This window comes from Pelodiscus sinensis, chromosome 1 (assembly GCF_049634645.1).
Source record: "Pelodiscus sinensis isolate JC-2024 chromosome 1, ASM4963464v1, whole genome shotgun sequence".
NCBI classification, from domain to species: Eukaryota; Metazoa; Chordata; order Testudines; family Trionychidae; genus Pelodiscus; species Pelodiscus sinensis.
In genome coordinates, this window is record NC_134711.1 from 309783751 (window position 1) to 309805220 (window position 21470).

The 21470-nt window shown below is 42.5% G+C and overlaps 1 protein-coding gene across 2 annotated transcripts in view; it reads right to left on the minus strand.

Moving 5' to 3' along the window:
- Positions 1-1161: 1161 nt before the first annotated feature.
- TMEM135 (transmembrane protein 135) overlaps positions 1162-21470 on the minus strand; it is a 357787-nt gene continuing 337478 nt past the window's right edge. For both annotated transcript variants that reach the window (XM_075919397.1, XM_075919396.1), the window contains 6 exons: positions 19651-19818; positions 16608-16671; positions 9986-10062; positions 7242-7340; positions 5330-5397; positions 1162-2438 (listed from right to left, as the gene is read on the minus strand). In XM_075919397.1, coding sequence (XP_075775512.1) covers positions 2306-2438; positions 5330-5397; positions 7242-7340; positions 9986-10062; positions 16608-16671; positions 19651-19818 — 609 coding nt within the window. In that variant the 3' untranslated portion in view covers positions 1162-2305. The remainder of the gene's footprint in view (positions 2439-5329; positions 5398-7241; positions 7341-9985; positions 10063-16607; positions 16672-19650; positions 19819-21470) is intronic.

Sequence of the window (21470 nt, forward strand, 5' to 3'; positions counted from 1 at the left end):
TAAAAATATTAGCAAAAACCTTTGTATTGGTTTATGTTGCAAAGTTATGCAGGTTAAATACACAAAAATTTAAGTCATATGAAGAATTCATTCACCACGACTGGATTTACTTCGGGTTTTTACTAATAAAAGTGAATAGACAATTACAATTTTTTCAAGAGAAAATATATTAGTGTCAGGGAGGAAAACAGGACTAAGAGTACTTTCCCTCTCACCCCATCCTACAAATACTTAACTCTGATCAAAATAATAATTTAAGGTTTAATTTTTTTAATTTTACATTACATGACAACTATTAAAAACATGGATTATGAATGTAGAGAACAAGACGACATGGGCTGAACTCATATTTAGATATTGAGACATAGTACTCAGTATGTTTTAACTCAAATATAGAGATCTATCACCATCTTCCTTCCAAAAAAGAAAAGCTAAGGTAAGCAATTTGTAAAATAGTTTGAAAAGTCTGAGACTGGGAGAATCACTCTACTAAATGCTGATAATCTAGTAATATCAGTTTGAAAATGTTACCCAAATCATCAAGCATTCAGACTTCAGAAGGTCATGTATTTTAGACATGCTAATAGTCCATCCAACATTTCTTCTATAATCCTGCCAGAGCACAGTTGATTTTTTTTTTAAATTTTTGAGCAATTTTACTTTAGCATTGCAAGCAAATATGATATTGCACACAAATCTAGCTTGCAAAATTTTACCCACCCATTCAACTTGGGTCATGTATATTGTTTTCACAAGGGATCATAAGTAGCAGGAACATTTTTATGATAATTTTGTTAAGTCAGATGTAAATGTAAGTATATATGGCATTGTGAAATTACTGAAATGACACAGGGCCTATTAAGTAGTTATTTATAATGTGTGGCAAAAGCTTCCAGCAAATAAAGCAGATTTTTAAAAAAACAACATACTGTACATCCTTACTTCCCATTCACAGGCATTTCCACTGTCTGATCTTTTCAGTTGAATGCACGTAAAGCTCATATTTTTTCCGAAAAGCTAGGAAATTCTGATTATAATTCAGTCATGACTGCCCTGAACTGCCTATAAACAGAAGTAGTAAAAGAATTAGCAAATCAATATTTCTGTTTAGAACGCAAAGGTAAAGTATTATCTGTAAAAATATGCAGAGAAAGAAAAAAATGGATTTTGAGCAAATATTTATTTAAATTAAATACCATAGTAAATGTCATGGAATTGTCTGTAGTTGTGACTGTCTACTTTATCAAGGGAAAAGCATTCTTCATTGTTTAACCCAAACAACTGAATATGAAAAAACACTAATGCATATGTTAGATGTTAGATAAAACTACTTTGGTGCAATGGTTAAACTGTATGCATCTGATCCATTTTGAAGGCCATTGGAATTGCAATTTATTATAGAGGCTTTTTTATTTAAAGGGACCCCTGTCAAGTCTGTTTTGTAACACATTTATTTTTAGTATGTGTGTTTTGTATTTTAACCTGTCTAGTGTTTGCAATATCCTCTCAGAATCTCAACCATGGCATTCCTCCCGCTCACTGTCTTGTGATTTTCCATTTGGCAAATATTAACTTCTACACACTGCTGTCTCTTAAGAAGCACAAGTCACTGACACCTGGCATTTCTCATTTCCTCGTTCATCATTCACGTCAATGGAATGTCAGTTCTGGAGTATGGTTTATAGGCTAACAGCACTTTTTTTGGTGGTGGGATTTTTTTTTTGTAGCCATAATTGGGTAGAAATAGCTCACTCTTGACTAAAGAGTGGCTATTGGTTATTTTTAAAATTTTCACACACATATTGGTGGATTTTAAAAAACACACATTTGAAATTCAGGGGACATTTCTCAACAGACTGTAACAGTTTTAAGATAAGGTAAAACTTTGGACCTAAATCATCCTTTTCAATTTTGGAAATATCAGTAGTTTTACCAAGAAATATTCTACTGGAATGAGCTAAAGACTTTTTTTTGGAAAATGTTATTGTAAAGTATATTTATGTCTTAGGAGTATTTTAATTTTGTTTTCTATAGATATATTACTCATTGATTTAATTCAGTCAAGAATCTACCATATGGTCAACCAACTACAATGATCCAAAAACATTTTCTGGCTATGAAAAGGGCTTAATTATTAAGCCGCATCTTCCTACAAAGCTTCAGTATTTTCTGATTGGTAAAAAGCATTTCTCATTGAAATAATACTGAAGTGGAGCACAAGTCCTCTTCCATCTAACTTGACTGTTAATTAACTCTTCAGGACAAAATGGTGATCATATGTAATCACAAGATAAAGTATCTATTTTCAAGACAGCTCAATTGGTAGCTCTGGTGGTATAGAAGTATATCTTGGGTCTAGCTTAGGTATGAAATTCTTGAAGTTCTTAGATGCTTCGGTACCAAATACGTCTAAGACTCGTCTATTCATGACAGCAAACCTGAAATAGAAAAGACTCGTGATAAAGTGAACACTTTCTCCGTTTAATCATAAATAAAATTAATTTAAAGGTATACTATGTTCTAATGATGAAATAATGCCTTGAAATCTGGGCTTCAACTTGCACTTCTTATGAAGGCAAAATACCTATTAAAGTCAGTAAGGACTTGTCTACATTATAGAGAAGATCACCTCTATGGAGATTGATCTTCTAGTGTTTGAATTAGTAGGTTTAGTGAAGACCCGCTAATTCAAACTAAGAGGTCTTCCCTGTCAGCACAGGTAGTCCTGCTCATTACATGGAATAAGGGAAGTAGACGGGAGCATTTGCTCCCATCAACCTCCCACTGTGAGGATGGTCCGAAAACATGATTTAAGATACATCAATTCAAGCTATATAATTAACATAGCTGGAGTCGTGTATCTTAAGCCAACTTTCTCCTTTAGTATAGATGAGGCCTAAAAGTTTATTCAGAATAAGAATTGTAGGATGTGATCTTAGGTTTGCAATCAGATCTTTAAAAAATTGTAACTAAATTTAGATTTGATTGGTGACATTTTTAATTAGGCGGGGTGCTAAAAGCTTTTACAAACAGCAAGTTGTGAAAACTGTACTGGATGCTAAGGGCGGACACACAAGAGAGGTAACCCTAATAAGTACTTAAAAAGGGGACTCCATTATCATCTCATATTCTTTGTAGGCTTTTCATTTTGGACAACAGTGGTGCCTTTTTATGTTTGAACATGCCAAATATTTATGAAGCAAATCTCTTAGCATGGATGTTCTCAAATTTTAGCAACCTGAGAACTGCATTTTAATTTAAAAAAATTTCAGGGATTCTCTGCCCCAACCCTTCACTGAAACCTGACCCTGTGCTTGCTCCATCTCCCTCTCTCTGTTCCTTGCTCTCCTCAATCCTCACTCACTTTCAATTGGCTAGGGAAGGGGGTTGGGGTACAGGAGGGGTGAGAGCTCTGGCTGGGAGTACAGGCTCTGGGGTAGGGCCATGAATGAGAACTCTGGGGTGCAGGAGAAGGCTTTAGGCAGAAGCAGAAGGAGAGGGTACGTAGGGAGTGTAGGCTCAAGGAGGTAGTGTGGGTGTAGGAGGGGACTGGGCTGAGGCAGGGGGTTGGAGTGCATGGGGATGGGCTCTGACTGGGGATGTGTACTCTGGCTTGGGGCCAGGGATAAGAGGTTTGCTGTACAGGACTGGATTTGGGATGTCATCAGCACCTACAAGAAGTAGCTGCCAGGTCCCTATGGCCTGTAGATACATGGACAGCCAGTGAGAAGCCAAGCACTGCCCTTGTGCCCACAGGCTCCACCCCTGTAGCTCCCATTCTACGAGCTGCCAGTGTGCCTGGGGGCTACTGCCAGGAGCCATGTGGAACTATGGCAGGTAAGCCTGCCTTAGCACCATGCTGCAGGTCCTAGGAGGCACTGGGAGGGAGTGGAATGGAGAGAGGAATTGATCACCGGGGTCTCTGGACCCTTTGTATTTCCCCGGGGGTCCACAGGCCTCAATTTGAGAAGCACTAACTTAACATGAGATTTGTGTTTTATTTCTACATTTGACTATTTCTATCAGAAACAAAAAAAAAAAAAACATTTTATTTTCCCCAGGAGAAGCACAAGCAGAATTCTGTCTACATGTCTCCTGAGTTCCCCTCACAAATATTAGTGGAGTCACAATATTTTCTTATTTTTCAGATGTTTTTTCTCCCCTGTTAGTGTGAAAAACATATACAAGCGATACGAGAAAATGACTGTCTACAGAGAAGAGTTCAGCAGATTATATAAAAGGTGGTAGCAAAACACAAATCAAAGAGAAAAACATGTAGCTTTTTCCATGTAATCTCTTTCAGTTACAATAAACTTAAGGCAAAAAATTCAGGAAGCAGTGTGATTTTTTTAATTATTGGACTTCTGGGGCATTTTTCACATTATTAAGTTATCCCCATTCAGTTTGGTTCTGTTTGGAGAATTATGAGCTTCCATAATTCCTCCCATTTTGATCAGTCTGTTTTAAGATTGCTTATTCTGCTGCATTCTCAGTTTCTATTTTACCCTAAGTAAATATAATAAACCGTTTTCAGGCAACAAAAATCAATTTTAAAAAGGATATTTTAGATTTCCAGTCCAAATACAGAAGAAAACAGGATTCAGCTGGACACTGAATCTAATAAAATTCATTATTATTACTGGTCAAAAATTTCAGAAGAAACATACCTTCCAACAATAGTCTTTTTCAGATTTCTTTTTTGTGAAATCTTCAAAGTTTTTAAATTTTTATGAGAATTCTTGATATAGCTATCAATTTCTTATTATTTACCAAAATTGTGTTTGAAATCATTGTAAAACATTTTTATTACTTGAAAATGATTGGCAATGGTTTTATATGTGATTTTTGGAAATCTACGCTTTTGGTAAATGACAATGTTTGAACACTTTGAGCTTAATTTTGATTTAAAAAAGACAGAATTAAAGGGATAATTTTGCAAAAAACAAATATTAGGTCAATTTCAAACCCTTTAAAAACACAATCAGGTCTGAAATTCTGAAACTGCAAAACTGTTTTTTGACCAAAGGTCGCAGTCCAACTGCATCATGTTTAGCTAGATACTCACTTTAGAATAACATCTTAATATTTCTGTAGAATATGAAACTAGGTTTTCTCATAAATTTGAGATTCAAAAGTTTTTGAAAGGCTTAATAAGTGACAGTCACATTTATATAATTTTGACATATATTAATTACTAATGTTACTTAATACCTCATATAATGCAGACTACTCAAAGTCGTCTTTGACACCATGTGAATTAAAAAATACAGGTTTTGTCTAGCTAAAGTGAAATCTCTACTAAGCATCTGCAACCATCTCAGTTACTTACCTGCCTTTAGTCAATCGTAAAAGGAATTTCCAGTAAGAAGGCCTTAGGTTCTGAACTTCCATCACAGCCTATAATCAGAATAATGATCATAATTTTTCCCAATAAGTAATTAAAACAGTCAGACATCGAAATTAAGAAAATGAAAGTGACCTTCCTGCAATTCTTAATCTCTAATAACATGTATTTACAACAGAGCCATACTCTTGGATCTATAGTAAGTGCTGATGACTAGTGAGAGAACTGTAGCTAAAGACTGACCACGAGTCAACAGTGTGTGATGAGTCAACAGTGTGCCCTTGTAGCCAAGAAGGCTAATGGCATATTAGGTTGCATTAAGAGGAGCATTGCCAGCAGATCCAGAGATGTCATTATTCCCCTTTATTCAGCTCTGGTGAGGCCACATCTGGAGTATTGTGTCCAGTTCTGGGCCCCCACTACAAAAAGGATGTGGACGCATTGGAGAGGATCCAGCGGAGGGCAACCAAAATGATTAGGGGGCTGGAGCATATGACTTATAAGGAGAGGATGAGGGAGTTGGGTCTGTTTAGTCTTCAGAAGTGAAGAGTGAAGGGGGATTTGATAGCAGCCTTCAACTTCCTGAAGGGAGGTTCCAAAGAGGATGGAGAGAGGCTGTTCTCAGTAGTGACATATGGCAGAACAAGGAGCAATGGTCTCAAGTTGTGGTGGGAGAGGTCCAGGTTGGATATTAGGAAAAACTATTTCACTAGGAGGGTAGTGAAGTACTGGAATGGGTTACCTAGGGAAGTAGTGGAGTCTCCATCCATAGAGGTGTTTCAGTCTCGGCTTGACAAAGCCCTGGCCGGGATGATTTAGTTGGGTTTGGTCCTGCTAGAGCAGGAGGCTGGACTTGATGACCTTCTGAGGTCTCTTCCAGCTCTATGGTTCTATGATTCTATGATTACACCAGAGTATGGTAGCATGTTTGTTCCCATATGTGAAGCTCTGGTGGCCTGAGATGCTCCCATCAATTCACTTAGATATAAAAATAGAAGATATTCCACTTTATGGGACTGCTTTGTGAGTGGCTAGAGTTGTTGTGGTCAAGCATCAGAGAATAAGAATTGAAAATAAGTAACTTGAATTAATATTCTAAAGGAAGGGTGTAGAGAACAGATTCTCACTCCTGGAGAATAAAAAAGCTCCAGAAATACATTCAGCCTGAACAACAGAAGTAGGGTTGGCAGATTCTGACAGCAGCATTCAGATGCCTGATACAGTAGCAGAATGTGGCAGGTGACTTGGTCAACACAACCAGGGCCTTTGCAGCAGATGAGAGAGGTTCAGCCATCACAGCTAGGGCCAGACTGGAGAAGGCAAGGAAAGAGAGGAGGAGTAAACCATGGCATAGGTGGAGGAAGAGGTGATTTTGAGGCACTATAGAAAGGTGGTGAAGGAGTAGGTAATTCAAGAGGGCAAAGCATGCTCCAGGTTGTAAAACTGGAGATTTCCTTGTTAATTTCTCCTGATTTTTTTTCAAATTTACAGTTGCACTTAAAGTGCATTGGAAATTTTCCAATTCAGCAGCACACAGTGGTTGAATATTAAGACTTACAGTCTGTCTCCTAGAGCAAAAGAACGAGGGGAAGTCTCTGCCAATCAGAGCATACTTAATCATCTTTGGTTAATGCATCCTTGAGATTTTTTTCCAGAGACGTGAAAACCTGCTTATGATACCCACATTACATTACCAATGGATAAGCAGTCATGCGAAGACTCAATTACCTTCCCAAAGTAACAGTACAAAATCAGTGTGGCAGATGCAGGAACAGGAGGGGCTAGTCTGCACTAACTCTTGCTTTATTACAGAATCTCCATTTCAACCTATTAGTTTAATCAAAACTTGAAATAAGTTGAAGGAATTTTGCTTTTTACTTGAAGGCAAAATACTTACCGCCTGAAAGCAAATTGCTGTGGAAACGGCATAGATGATGCTGTCTGCCTGAGGAAAATAGGGAACCTTTCCTGCTTCAATGCCTTTGAAATACATAGTCTATAAAAATGAACAAAACACATGCTGAATAAATCCAACAAAAAGGCAAATGGTATGCACTCTTTTTTTACTTATGGGCTCATCCCTGAAGTCCCCTGCCAAATTTGTGACAGCTACTGAAATTCATATGACTTTTCTCTAAGTAAGAGCTATGACCCTGCAAACTCATGGGCATTCTGTAATTTACTTATGGACTTCTCACACTGGAGAGAAGTACACATTCAGACCATGGCAAAACTCAACACAGGGTTTCCCAGCATTGCAAACTAACTGCAGGAGGAGAGCAGAACAGAGAAGCAAGGGAGGCAAGGAAAGCTCTATTAACTCAATCCATCCCACCCCTTTCTGCTCTGGGGAAAGCAGTCCATTTTACCTAAAACAGTATCCCTTTGATTGATGTGCTTGGGGAATCTCAGCTCAGATTAAAAAGGCTGGTGCAAAGTGGCAAACTAATTAATGAGCTTTCACTGTCCAAGGGAGTACTGAACAGACAGTGTAACATGGTATATTTCTGGGATGCAAGGGTAGGAGCTGGGATGATTGGCTAGTGCCTCTCTCTGTATGACTCATGTGTGGCTCAGGGAGCATTCATTCAATTTAGCTGGGTTTGGGGCTCCAAATACTGATGGCTGTCTGATCACAGCACCTGGAGAGGTTTGCTGCTTGTTACTGATACAGCATTGTGAGAGAAAGTTCATCTGTTGAATTAAGTGGGCACTACAGTCCCACAGTTCCAGGTTGCACTCTGGGAATCCTGTAATACCACATTATAAATGTGACTATTGTGGCAGGTGGTTGAAATGACAAGTCCAAATCAACAAAAGAAGTGTAAATGCTGAGATTAGAGAGTAGAGGCTCCTGGATCCTATTAAACAGCACTATGCTAATAAGCATTATAGAACATTTTATGTGCACTTAGAGCAATTAGTGTGTGACACTTTACTGCATTTTAATAATCTTCCCCTTTCTTCTGCAGTATGTATTACCCCATCTGTAGATGAGCCTTCAGACTCTTGAGTGCCCAAGGAACTTTTGATTCTGGCCCCTAAGTCACTTAGGTACTTTTAAAATTTTTACCCCAAATGTCTATATGACATTTCACAGTATGGATTCACTTATTTTAAAGAAGTATTTTAGGACTTGGAGATTACAGGAGGAGATTTTTATGATACTTGCTTCTTTTTTAAAAGAACAAAGCCAAACAAAGCAGCAACTAGTCAAATACAATGGGTATTTTGCTATGCTTAAACAATTCGAGATCACATACTTTTCTGAGAAAACATTTTAAATGTTTATTTTCTTGAACACTGCTTGACCTTTCAAGAAGCTCATGCCTCTTTTGGTCAGTTACCCTTGGCTTGTATAATATGGTAAAAGAAGTAACAACTGAAAATAGCCATGCAGTATTTTTCTTATTTCATTGCAGCCACAATGTCTCAAAGTAAAGTCCAAAGAAAACTATCAGCAATACAGCATAACATTTTATTTATTACAAATGGAGCCTTAAAGTACATAGAACTAATACAATAGGAATAACTCTATGGGACTGAAGTTGTGTTGACATATCATTACGTAAACCACCTTCAGAATTTGAGCCTGGATTGTAAGGAATATGTGGGACCATGTTCCATATTTCTTTGTGTTTCACACTTCATTTTACTCTTCTCATTTCTCTCTCTCTTTTCTTTGAACCAATTCATAGCTGGCAAAGGAGCTGGATTAACAGTATTAGAGATTGGGGTCTTTGAGCTCAGTGAAAGGGAGTGGCAGTGGTTCAAGCATAATGGGCAGGCACTGTCAATTTATCCCAGTCATCACAAACTCATGATTTCACAGAAAAATCACTATGAAACTTAACAGCTACAATCTACACTGTACCCACAAAGAATGATCTCTTTTCTATCCTAGCTCATATATTCATAAACTGTGAATATAAATGTGGCCATATGAACAATGCCTGAGTTATTGTTTGTATAAGCAGTCACTCTTAATTATTAGGTTTTCCCAGGCTAACATAATTTTAACAGCTCATAGAATTAAATAAAATGGACTTTCAGACTTCAAAAAAATAAACGTAACTAATGGTCACTTTCTAGGTTAGAATTTGATCAGTTACAGTGAATACAACAGCAATTTCAGCTGCATGCTAAAACCAAAGCTATTTAGAGTTACCATAATTCAGACTAATGCCAAAATCAGGGAACAGAGGCAGGAAGTCAGCTGCAGCTTTGAGTAATAAATCTGAAGAAAATGACTAGTTTTGATTTGTGTTTTTAGTGTAAATTGACAAAATGTACATTCTTGGAACTTTTAGATTTGAAATGCTGCAAAGGTGACACAGCAGAGGGCTACCCCAAAGGGGATTATCAGGAAATGAGGGGGAAAATATGGGCAGACACACGAACAACAGACCGTTAGACTTAGTACTAGAAAGGAGGTGTCTGAAGGAAATGAGACCACAGGACTGAGCCATCACTTGGACATGTCTGGTTTAAAAAGGCATGTTGTACAATTTCACACTGCATTTGCTCTATTGGCCAACACTTGTAACATCTGCTGTCTTCACACCCTCCCTCCCACTCCCTCAACCCCCCACCCGTTACAACAGCTAGGAAGAACACATTGGCAATATCAGAATACCTTACCTCCACTAATTTGGAAGCCAGGTACATGGAGATAGTAGTGCTTTTGTAAAACATCATAGAAACACCTGCCAGGGACCCTGCAACAATTAGAAAACAAAATTATTAGTCAGAGCCTCAAACGCTTCCTCGCTGTTGCTGTATTATTTAGAACTTAACACAGTCCTGACATTGTACAAACTTGTGACTCTCTGTATTAGCATGTTATAACCGATGGTCAGTAATGTTTCTTTATGATGGGTCTTTTATAAAAAGCATAAAGGACAGACTCCTGGCGTTTTGACCCTTGGGAGCCAAATCTTTAGTCACATGACCTGCTCCCTAGGCCCAAATCCTTCCCTCCCCAAACAATTGGACCAGAGGATGTTCTGGACCTCTCTCTATGCATCCCCCTCCATGCTGCATAGCAGGGCCCAGGGAGCAGAACGGTGCACTGCGCAGACAGCGCACATTTTGTAAATATTCACTTCCCACATCATCACTGCCCAGTGGAATCGCGCCAGTTCTGCTGCCCAGCGACTTACTTTGGCTCCAACGGAAGGGGCAAATTTGGCACCTGTTTTTAAATGAGCATGCTAATGTAATACAGAGCAACTTCTCTTAGAAACCAGGAAAAAATTAAGTACCGAGTAGGAAACTCGGAAAGATTGTGACAAGTACAACTTATTGTCCTTGATGCTAAACACAACTAATGCAAGCGTAATCCACACACCTACTGGGTGTCGTTCACTGTCCCATGTAGTGGCACTTAAACCACTTGCAAGAGAGAGAGAATGAGTTTACTCTACAGCCTGAGCTGAGAGCCAGCTGGCTTTAGCTCTTGCAGTGGAGGTTCATGAACTAATCTCCAGAGGTCCCAGGTTTGGTTCCACCGGTCTGCATTACACAAGTACAATTTATAAAAGGAAACTTTAGAACAAAAGTATTGCATTTATATTAAACCACCTAAATGCAGATTTTCATTTCAACACAAGCTTCAGATCTGCTTTCCTGTTTACAAAGAACATAGAAATTGTGAAACAGGAACTGCAGGACAGTCGTACAAATATATCCCTACAGTAATATTTCACAGTATATGGAATATACTGTGGGGAGAATAGTATGCATGTGTAGTTTAAGTTCAAATGCCAGAGTAAGGAAGGAGAATGGTCTCTTTAGTGCTATGCTGGGGAAATGACCCTGGTCATGAGCATACCATGGTTCCAAGATTTAGGCTGCTGAACTGCTGGGCTCACGTGCAGATGATGTATGTATTGCAGAAACAAAAGGGGTTAACCACTATCCATGTGCTTTCCAATGTATGCTATAAAGATGGATTGGTGTCCTCTTTTTCCTCCTGCAATGTAGCTCCTAGGTATAAAGGTAGGATTTTGCTTTCTGTGTGTAGGTTCACATTGCAAGCAAAGGGGTGTTGTAGCACGGGCAGGTACATCACGCTAAAAGATGGTTACTTACTTTGTAACTGTTGTTCTTCAAGATGTGTTGCTCATGTCCATTCCACTTAGGTGAGTGCACGCCATGTGCATGGATTGTCAAAGAGTTTTTCCTTAGCATTTCCAGTTGGGCCAGCAGGGGAGCCCCCTGGAGAGGCACCATTATAACGGTGCATATAGACCCCCGCTGGCCTTCCAGCCCCTCAGTTCCTTCTTGCTGGAATGCTCCGACACAGGGGAGGCAGGTGGGATGTGCAATGGACATGAGCAACACATCTTGAAGAACAACGGTTACAAAATAAGTAGCCATTTTTTCTTTTTTGAGTGCTTGATCGTGTCCATTCTACTTAGGTGACTCCAAAGCTAAGCCCCTGGGGGTGGAGGCGGAGCCTACTGAGAGACAGACTGCAACACAGCTCTACCCATGGCAGAATCCTCCCTGGTGAGCTGAATAATAGCATAGTGGTTTGCAAAGGAGTACACCAATGAACAGGTAGATGCCCTGCAAATCTCCACGATGGGCCCCTGGACTGCGAAAGCCATGGAAGATGCCTGAGCTCTCATGGAGTGCACCCTAATGGGCAGAGCTGGAACCTACGTTAGCTTGTAACATGCTTTGATACAATCTGTCATCCAGGATGAAATATGCTGGGCCAACACTGTCTGGCCCTTGATCCTGTCCGCTATAGATATAAACAATTGCAGGGACTTACGGAAGGGCTTGATACTCTCTAAATAAAAAGATAAAGCGCATCTCACGTCAGGAGTATGTAAAGAATGTTCTGTCTGGAAGCTACAGGGCTCAGGGTAACACCCAGGGAGAAAAATATTCTGGTGAACATGGAAATAAGAAACCACCTTGAGCAAAAAGGTAGGGTGGGGGCACAGACTGACCTTATCCTTAAAAAAGACTGTGTATGGGTGGGGGGAGGTGACCACCACTAAGGCCCTGAGTTACTGACACTCTGACCGAAGTAATGGCCACCAGAAAGGACACATTCGAGGAAAGGTGCAGAAGGGAAAACGTAGCCAATGGCTCAAAAGGGGGGGGGGGGTCCCATGAGCCTTGAAAGAACCAGATTTAGGTCCCAAGAGGGCAAGGGCTCACACACCTGAGGGTAAACCCTATCCAACCCTTTGAGAAACAAGTGTACCATGGGGTCGGTGAAAATAGCCCTGCCCCCTGAGCCCGAGTGGAAAGCCAAGATGGCTGTTAGGTGCACTTGCACAGAGGAAGGAGCCAGCCCTAGGAGGTAGTCCAGGATAGCTGGCACACGGGCCTCCATAGGGAGAAACCCCTTGCCATATGACCAGATTACAAAACATTTCCACTTTGCCAAGTAACAAGACCGGGTGGAAGGCTTCCAGCTCCCCAAGAGCACTGCTTGGACCTGCTCCAAGCACTGCCTCTCTATAGCCGTCAGCCATGGAATTTCCACGCCATGAGGTGCAGAGAGCAGAGGTTTTTATTTATTTATTTATTTGTTTGTTTGTTTTGAATATTTTTACCCCATCTCTCAATTTAAAATATTCAAGGCGGCTTACAATTTTTTTTAAACACGATACAAATATATATACGAATTTAAAATACAAGACCCCAGAGGGACATAAAACCTGTTAAAAATATCGAAAAGAAGAACGTACACATATAGACTCCCTCTGCCGGAGCCTGCCGAGCTCCTGGGAGATTAGGTCTGGGCACAGAGGGAGGGCCAGAGAGCGCTCCACTGAAACCGTGAGGTGGTCTGGGAACCACTGTTGACAAGGCCATGCCGGGTCTATCAGGATCACTGAGGCCCGGAATTCTCTGACCCTGAGGATTCCTCTATAGATAAGGGGAAGGGGAAAGGTGTTCAGCAGGACCCAGGGTCAGAGGGTCATGAGAGCACCTCTCAGAGACCCAGGGCTGGGCCTGAATAGCAAGCTGAACTAAGGACACTTCCTGTTGACGCAGGTGATGAACAGGTCCAGGTGGGGAAACCCTCATCTGAAGAAAATAGAGAGGGTTACATCCACCCTTAGGGTATGTCTACACTGCTACCCTAGTTCAAACTAGGGTGGCTATTGTAGGCATTCGAACTTGCAAATGAAGCCCGGGATTTAAATATCCCAGGCTTTATTTGCATGTTCCTGGGCGCCGCCATTTTTAAATGCTCCGTAGTTCAAACTACCTGCCCATGGCTACACGCGGCACGGACTAGGTAGTTTGAATTAAAACTCCTAATTCGAACTACTATTACTCCTCATTGCAGGTTCGAATGCCATTCATTTGCAAGTTCGAATGCCTACGTTAGCCACCCTAGTTCGAACTAGGGTGGCAGTGTAGACATACCCTTAGAGACCACACATGCCCCTCGAAGGACCTGCTGAAGCGATCTGCCAACTGGACTCCAGGGAGATAAGTTGTCACCAGATGAATATTGTGAGCCACGCAAAACTCCCATAGGAGGAGAGCCTCCTTGCACAGGGGATAGGAGCGAGCACTACCCTGACTGTTTATATAAAACATCGCAGCCGTGTTGTCGGTCAGAATTGAAACACACTTGGTTTGAAGTTGCACAAGGAAGACCCTGCAGGCGAGGCGAATAGCTCAAAACTCCCTGACATTGATATGGAGGGAGAGATCCTCTGGACCCCACATACCCTGGTCTATAGTTTCCTGAGGTGGGCTCCCCAACCCGTATCAGAAGCATCCATCACCATCTGGATGGATAGAGAAGGATTGAGGAATGGCATCCCCTTGAGCACCATCTTCCCATACAACCACCAGTCGAGGGATCTCAGCACATCTGCGGGCACTGTCACCAGCGTATCCATATGATACGAGTGCTAGTTGCTGAACACTCTCTAGATTCCAGAGAAAGCGAGGCCACCAGTACTGAAAGACCTGTCAGTGCCGGTGTAGATGTGAGCACCGGGGAACACAACACAAGACGGGGCGCCAGTGCAGAAAGTGTTGCAGGTCTAACCTGGTCTGGTGCCGTGGATGAGACACAGGCCTGAGGCTGGTACTGATGTTCCTGAGGAGGGGAGGGCGAGACCGCAGTCAACTTGATCAGGTCCTGCACCACCTCGAATGTGTCCGGTGTGGAGGGCCTTTCAACCGGCATGGACTCTTCTGTTGAGCTATGGCCGTTGGTTGCGCTTGACTGGCTGCATGCAGGCCCAGGAGCGGCAGACCGCATGGTCGGAGCGGGTGCAATAGGGTGTCCCAAATGGGGGTGCACTGTGGGTGCGTGCCGGGGCAGAGACCTGCCCCTCTCTGTCCTCCTCGTCTTGCGAGGCATCGGGGATTGAGACCAGTGCTGCGCCGCAGAATGTCATGAGGTCGAGGCTCCTGAAGACTCCGGTGTCCCCCACACTGAGGGTGATGCGCTGTGGGACTCCGGTGCCGCATCCACTGCCGGTGCTAGGTGGAGGCTGGATCCATGAGGAGTATCTTCAAGTGTGAGTCCCTCTCAGGCTGGGTCCGGGGCTTAAAACTACCGCAGATCCTGCAGTTAGCCAGAACGTGGTCCTCACCCAAACACTTCAAACACGAATCATGCGGGTCGCCACAGGGCACAGGCTTTGAACAGTCAACGCAGGGCTTAAAGCCGTGAGGCTCTGGCATGTCCTGTGGACTGGGAGGGAAGGGGACGCAACAGGCGAGCCCCAACCCAAACAACTTATCTAACTATCTAAACTGATGCTTAACAGGGAAAGCAACTTGGAAGAAACAAAGAGACTCAACTAGGTGCTAACTACTCTAAAAGATTTGCGGATACCTCTGGAATCACTCCTGCAAACAAGTGAGAAGGGAGCTTCAACAGCTGTCATGTGCAGTAAGGAGGAACTGAGGGGGTAGAGGGCCAGCGGAGGTATATATATGCACAGTTATAATAGCGCTATTCCAGGGGGCTCCACCGTTGGCCCTACAGGTACTGCTAAGGGAAAGCTCTCCGACAATCCATGCATGCAGGATGTACACACCTAAGTGGAATGGACATGAGCAAGCACTCAAAGAAGAATGGTAACTTACCTGGCATGGAGAACAACATCAGTAAAGACATGGTTGCACAGGCTTCAGCGTGGGATAGACATCACCGTATAAAAATCCAGGGACCATGGGTATGTGCTCAGGTTGTTAGCCCACACAGAAGTGCATGTTTGCTATCATTGCTATCCATTCTAGCAACATTAAAACTACGTGTACTAGAATCACACCTTCTCTTGCAGCGCAGAAATAAACTATGTGATCCATACATGCTCACTGAAAGGGAAGGCAGAAGTTATCTGGATAATCGGGCTTGGTTCTAGGGATCGGGCCATGTTCCACAGGATGGCATGCTGTTTATCTTTTTATGTATGTATTTATTTTGGTAGTACATTAATTGACTGGCTGGCTGACCGTTTTCCACTCTCCTGATTACTCTGCTATTTTTGGTTTATATGCTTATTTCCACCTCTTGGGGAGTGCTAATCACTACCCAGGCTACCAAAATTCCTACAGCCACTTCCGTGGACAATCTACACACAGCACATTGTACAACCAAAGAAGAGGAGAAAATGTGGTTAAAGATAGCAATGAGCAATCTTTAGCAGACAAGCAGAGAACAGAGTATCTTTAGTTTTAAAGGCTTCATACATTAGCTCCCCTGGGACTCCAGTTATGTGCTTTACAAGGAAAAAGGCTCAGTCCCTATCAGGTTTTGACCCTTTCGTTCCATAAGTCTAGATATTTTTAGAGCTGTTGCAAGAGATTGAGTGATTCCCACGCCTGTTAATGGGGGGGGGGGGGGGGGGCGGGGGGAGGAAGAGGGAGAGGAGGGGAAGGGGTAAAGAGACAACAAGGGGTGAAAGAAAAGGGGACAGTTGCTGTGGGGCCCAGTGATTCAAAATAGCCAGGGGTTACTGGCCGCCACCACAACTACTTCAGCAATGGCAGTGGTTGGGTCCTCAAACTTGTTGCAGGAGCCCTAGGCACCATGCTCCGGATGGTGCTAAAGGAGGGGAGGCATGGTGTAGACAGCATTGAGGGCCAACTGCCCCAGCCTCATGCAATCCGCTCGAGACCTGCCCCCCCAACACCTGAAACTGGCCTTCCGTCTGGCTAAGCAACAGTAACATGTTTATATCTATAATTTAATCCAACATTTAAATCTAAGGATAAGATTACTGACTTGGTAAATAGTCACTTCTCCTGGACTTACCTGCTATAAGGGCATGAAGCTCATCATCCAGGTTTCGAACCCAGCGCAGAAAGCAACTAGTACCCTGTATTTGGGGGGAATACAAGAGCCTTGATTAGTGCTGTATTTAAAATGCTGCTGGTTTATTTACATTACAGTATAATGCAGTATAGCCCAGTAATAATTCATAAATATCTATATAAGCTATCTAGGAAGAATCAACAGCCACCTCGCTGAATAATTGTCCCTACTGCTACTATATCCATTTCTAAGGCACCCATCACCAGCTGACTTCAAGGGAGCTGCACTAATCTACATAAGTTGACAATCCAGTGCAAATCAGTATAGAATCTGAAACTGGAGTAGAAGATGGCTTCAAAGTGGTGAGTGGAACATCACAGGGGCAGCACAAGACACCGGGCATTTTTTGCTGGTAGTTTCAAGGCTGTAAAAAGGAGGAGGATATGAAGGAAGGGGCTTAAATTGGAGCACAGACCGTTTAGGTTGGACATTAGGAAACACTTCCTATCAGCATAGTTAAACACTGCAACAAATTGCCTAAGAAGGTTATGGAATCTCCATGACTGTTTAACCTGTTCTTAAACCCTCCAAACACCTGTCAGGACTGGTCTACTTAGAATCATAGAATTAGAAGAGACCTCAGAAGGTCATAGATTCCAACCTCCTACTAAAAGCAGGACCAATTCCAAATAAATCATCTCAGCCAGGGCTTTGTCGAGTCAGGACTTAAAAACATCTAGGGATGGAGATTCCACCACCTCCCTAGGGAACCCATTCCAGTGCATTACCACTCTCTGAGTGAAATAGTTTTTCCTAATATCCAACCTAGACCTCCCCCACTGCAACTTTTGACCATTGCTCCTCTTTCTATCATCTGTTACCACTGAGAACAGCTTCTCTCCATCCTCATTAGAATCCCCCTTCAGGAAATTGAAGGCTGCTATCAAATCCCCCCTCACTCTTTTGTAGATTAAATAAGCCCAAATCCCTCTGCCTCTCCTCTTAAATCATGTGCTCCAGCCTCCTAATCATTTCTGCTGTCCTCTGCTGGACCCTCTCCATGTGTTCACATCCTTTCTGTAATGGGGGCCCCAAAACTGGATGTAATATTCCAGATGTGGCCTCACCAGTGCTGAATAAAGGGGAATAATCACTTTAGTAGATTTGCTGGCAATGCTCCTAATAATGCACCTAAAATGCTGTTAGTTGACTACAAGGGTACTCTGTTGACTCATCTCCAGTTTATTACTTAATCCTGCCTCAAGTATAGGTGACTGGACCAGATGACCTACTGAGGTCCCCTCTAGCCCCACACTTCTATGATTCTGAGGTAGAACTGAAGATGTTGGTGTTGAGCTAAAACTCCTAAGTGGCCTGGGAACTGTGCTCTTGAGAAATTCAGACTCTTCCGGTCAATACTGTCTCTGCTACAGACACTAGAGCTGCACTCTCTTCCCTATATTCCCAAAGCTCTGCTGACACCATCCGTAATAGGCCTTCACTTTAGAATTCACTCTCTTCTAGGTTTGAAATGGCTCAAATCTGCTCAACTTCAGGCATACTGCAAACCTCATCGGTTTTTTTTTTTTTTTTTTTGAGCACTTGTGGGGAGAATGGAAGAGTAGATCCTGAGCCAGGGCACAGGCTTGAGTTTTGCGATCTGATTATGTAATGCCAGCTGGCAGAATTGAACCTGGAACCTCTGGAACTTAGTGCATAAGCCTCTACCCAGGAGTTAAAAGCCAGCTGGCTCTCAGTTAAGGCTGTAGAGCAGTATCATTATTCTTTGTAAATACTCTTGGTGCCATTAGATAGGACAGTACACCACACCCAGCAGCTGTGGGGGTTACAACTGCAGCTAGCTTTTATTGCTATACAGGCAGTCCCCGACTTACGCGGATCCGACTTATGTCGGATCCGCACTTACGAACGGGGCTTTCTCGCCCCGGAGGTCGAGGTAGTGGATTGCTACCTGCGAGCTCTGGGGCGAGAAAACCCCGTTCGTAAGCTGCTCCGGTGCCCCTGGTCTGCTGGAGACCGTCTCCAGCAGACCAGGGGCACCGGGCGGGTTCCCGCGCTTCTGAGGCTTTGCCAGAGCAAAGCCTCAGAAGCGCGGGAACCGCTGCTGCTGCCGCTTGAGACCCGGTGCCTGTGGTCTGCTGGGGACGGTCCCCAGCAGACCACAGGCACCGGGACTGAACCTGCAGCCGCGGGGGGGAGGGGTCCCGCGCCTCTGAGATTTTGCCAGAGCAAAGCCTCAGAGGCGCGGCACCCCGCTGCCGCTGCTGCTCTGCTCCCCGTGTCCCTGGTCTGCTGGGGGGGGGGGGGGCGCAGATAGTGTCCCCCCCCCCCAGCAGACCAGGCTTTTGTTTTGGACCCTGGAGCAGAGCAGCTGGGGCGCTGCGGATTGGTCCTGCAGCACCCGCTCTGGGCACTACTGGACCAACCCGGCAGCATCCCAGCTGCTCTGCCCCAGGTCCTGATTCAGCCGCTGCTGGTCAGTTTCAGCAGTGGCTGAATCAGGACGCCTGGGGCAGAGCAGCTGGGGTGCTGCTGGGTTGGTCCAGTAGCGCCGAGGGGTGCTACTGGAGCAACCCAGCAGCACCCCAGCTGCTCTGCCCCAGGTGTCCCGAAGTCAGCTGCTGCTGAAACTGACCAGCGCTGACTACAGGAAGCCCGAGGCAGAGTTGCTCTGCCCCAGTCTTCTTGGAATCAGCGCTCATCAGTTTCAGCAGCAGCTGACTTGGGGAAGCTTGGGGTTCTTAAGTTGAATCTGTATGTAAGTCAGAACTGGCGGTCAGTTTCAACAGCGGCTGAATCTGGACGCCAGTTCCGACTTACATACAGATTCAACTTAAGAACAAACCTACAGTCCCTATCTTGTACGTAACCCGGGGATTGCTTGTATATGATATGATTGCTAGGCTTTGTTATGGGCTGAAAGTCAGTACAATGTCCTAATGTTTAAGTAAAAATGGGGGCTTTTTATGTTAGAAATCAACATAAATAAATTATACTAAATTTTAAATGGTTTTGCACTTACTTTGTATATACTGACAAAAGATCCTAGAAAAGCTCCAAGCTGGAAGTTTTCCTTGTTATAGAAGAGCGAAAGCAGCCGGGAAGGTTTAGTAAACAGATGCCGGAATGCCGATGGGATTCGAAGGCAACACTGGATCAAGTAACCTACACTAAACATTCTAATGAAGCCCTGGAGAAAGTCAAGAAACAGAACTTAAAAAAAAAAAAAAGCAAAAACCATGAGTTATACAAGTAAATTTGTAGCTTATTTTTGAAATGAGTTTTAAAAGCCCACTTTGTTGACATTATCTGAAATGAACCCTCTCTTCTTGGAACTTGAAACTAGGTTTTTGAATTAACTTCCCTGATAAAATAACTTAAGAAAACAGAATCCTGGACTGCCTATCTTGACTGCCTTCCTTTTAATTTAAATGGATACTTAAAAGACCTTACAAGATATACAATATCTCTACTCCTATATGCTGTTCCTTGAAACAGTCCCGATGTCTTAACTTCCAAATTATTCCTCCTCTTCAACCACAATGGGGTATGGAAAGGAAAGCAGCGTGGTGAAGAAACTACGCCACATACTCAAACATCTGGAGGAAGTGCTGAGGGAGGAGAAAAGCCCATAAAAAAATAAAGTCCTTTCAGAAAATGTGTGAATTAGACAACTCCTTTGCACATGTCCATGAGGCTTTGCAAAGTCTGTTATTGAAGAAAGTGCAAACCCAGAAGAGAGATTATGCACAGACAGTTAACAAAGATAACACGGGCTCATATGAAATATTTCTTACTGCTTCACCCTGAGAGACTGATATGTCTGGGAGTTTGTTTTGTATCGTGCCATAATTGAGTGGTTCTTTCATTATACTTTATTTTCTTTCTCTATTTGTTGTAATTTTCTCAAAAGCATTGTAAGCTTATTCTTAACTCATAAAAGACCTTTCTGAAAAGTCTGAAGAAAATCTTCCACTCACTTAAAAAAATCATCCAAATGTGTTGGGGGGCAAAGGGGAGGGGGAATTCAGACTTGAAGAAAATTATTTAGGGGGCTCTTTTTTTCTTAAAGTTTGATAATTTAAGAACAATTTGTTCTAAAGAATATATCTAGCTATGTATTGCACTCTTTCCAAAACAGCAGAAAATGCTTTTAAGTTTTCAAGACATTTTATTTGAGTGTATCTGAACATCACATGCTGAGCACCAGTAGCAAATTCTTACTGAGCGAAACAGGCCCCAAAGCAGGATGTTTCAATATTTAAGGGTTTTTTAATTGTTCCTATAACCACCGAGCAAAGGACTGGAATTTGCAATCTGTCCAATTCAGAAATTAAAAATTGTTGCATTATACAGAACATTTTAATCCCTCATAAAGCGTCTCAAAGCTTTATTCTGGTTAAGCATCATAACACCCATTTCTTGCAACAATTATATTCCATACTGTGCTACTTGTGAAACTTTTATGAAATAAAGTAACTGTTGTATAATACTTAGCTAACAATGTCTGGAAATGGGTGGACAGTATTAGTACATGCTGGAAAAATGTATTGGGTGTTTTACAATGTTGCTAGTGAAGAGGCATAGCCAGATGCAAGAAAAGCCTCCTATGTCTCCCTTGCATTTGGCTTTAAAAACTAAATAAATTATATCTTCTAGGGCACTTTCAGGTCACATTTTCTATATAGCTTATATCACAATGTGATGTGATCATGCAAGGAAAATATTGCAAAACTTATGGACAAGGCAGAATTCAATTTATTCTGTGAATCTTAACTGTGAATATTGTGTGTGTTTGTGTAACTAAAATGTCACAGATTATGTAAAATTATGGGAAATTTT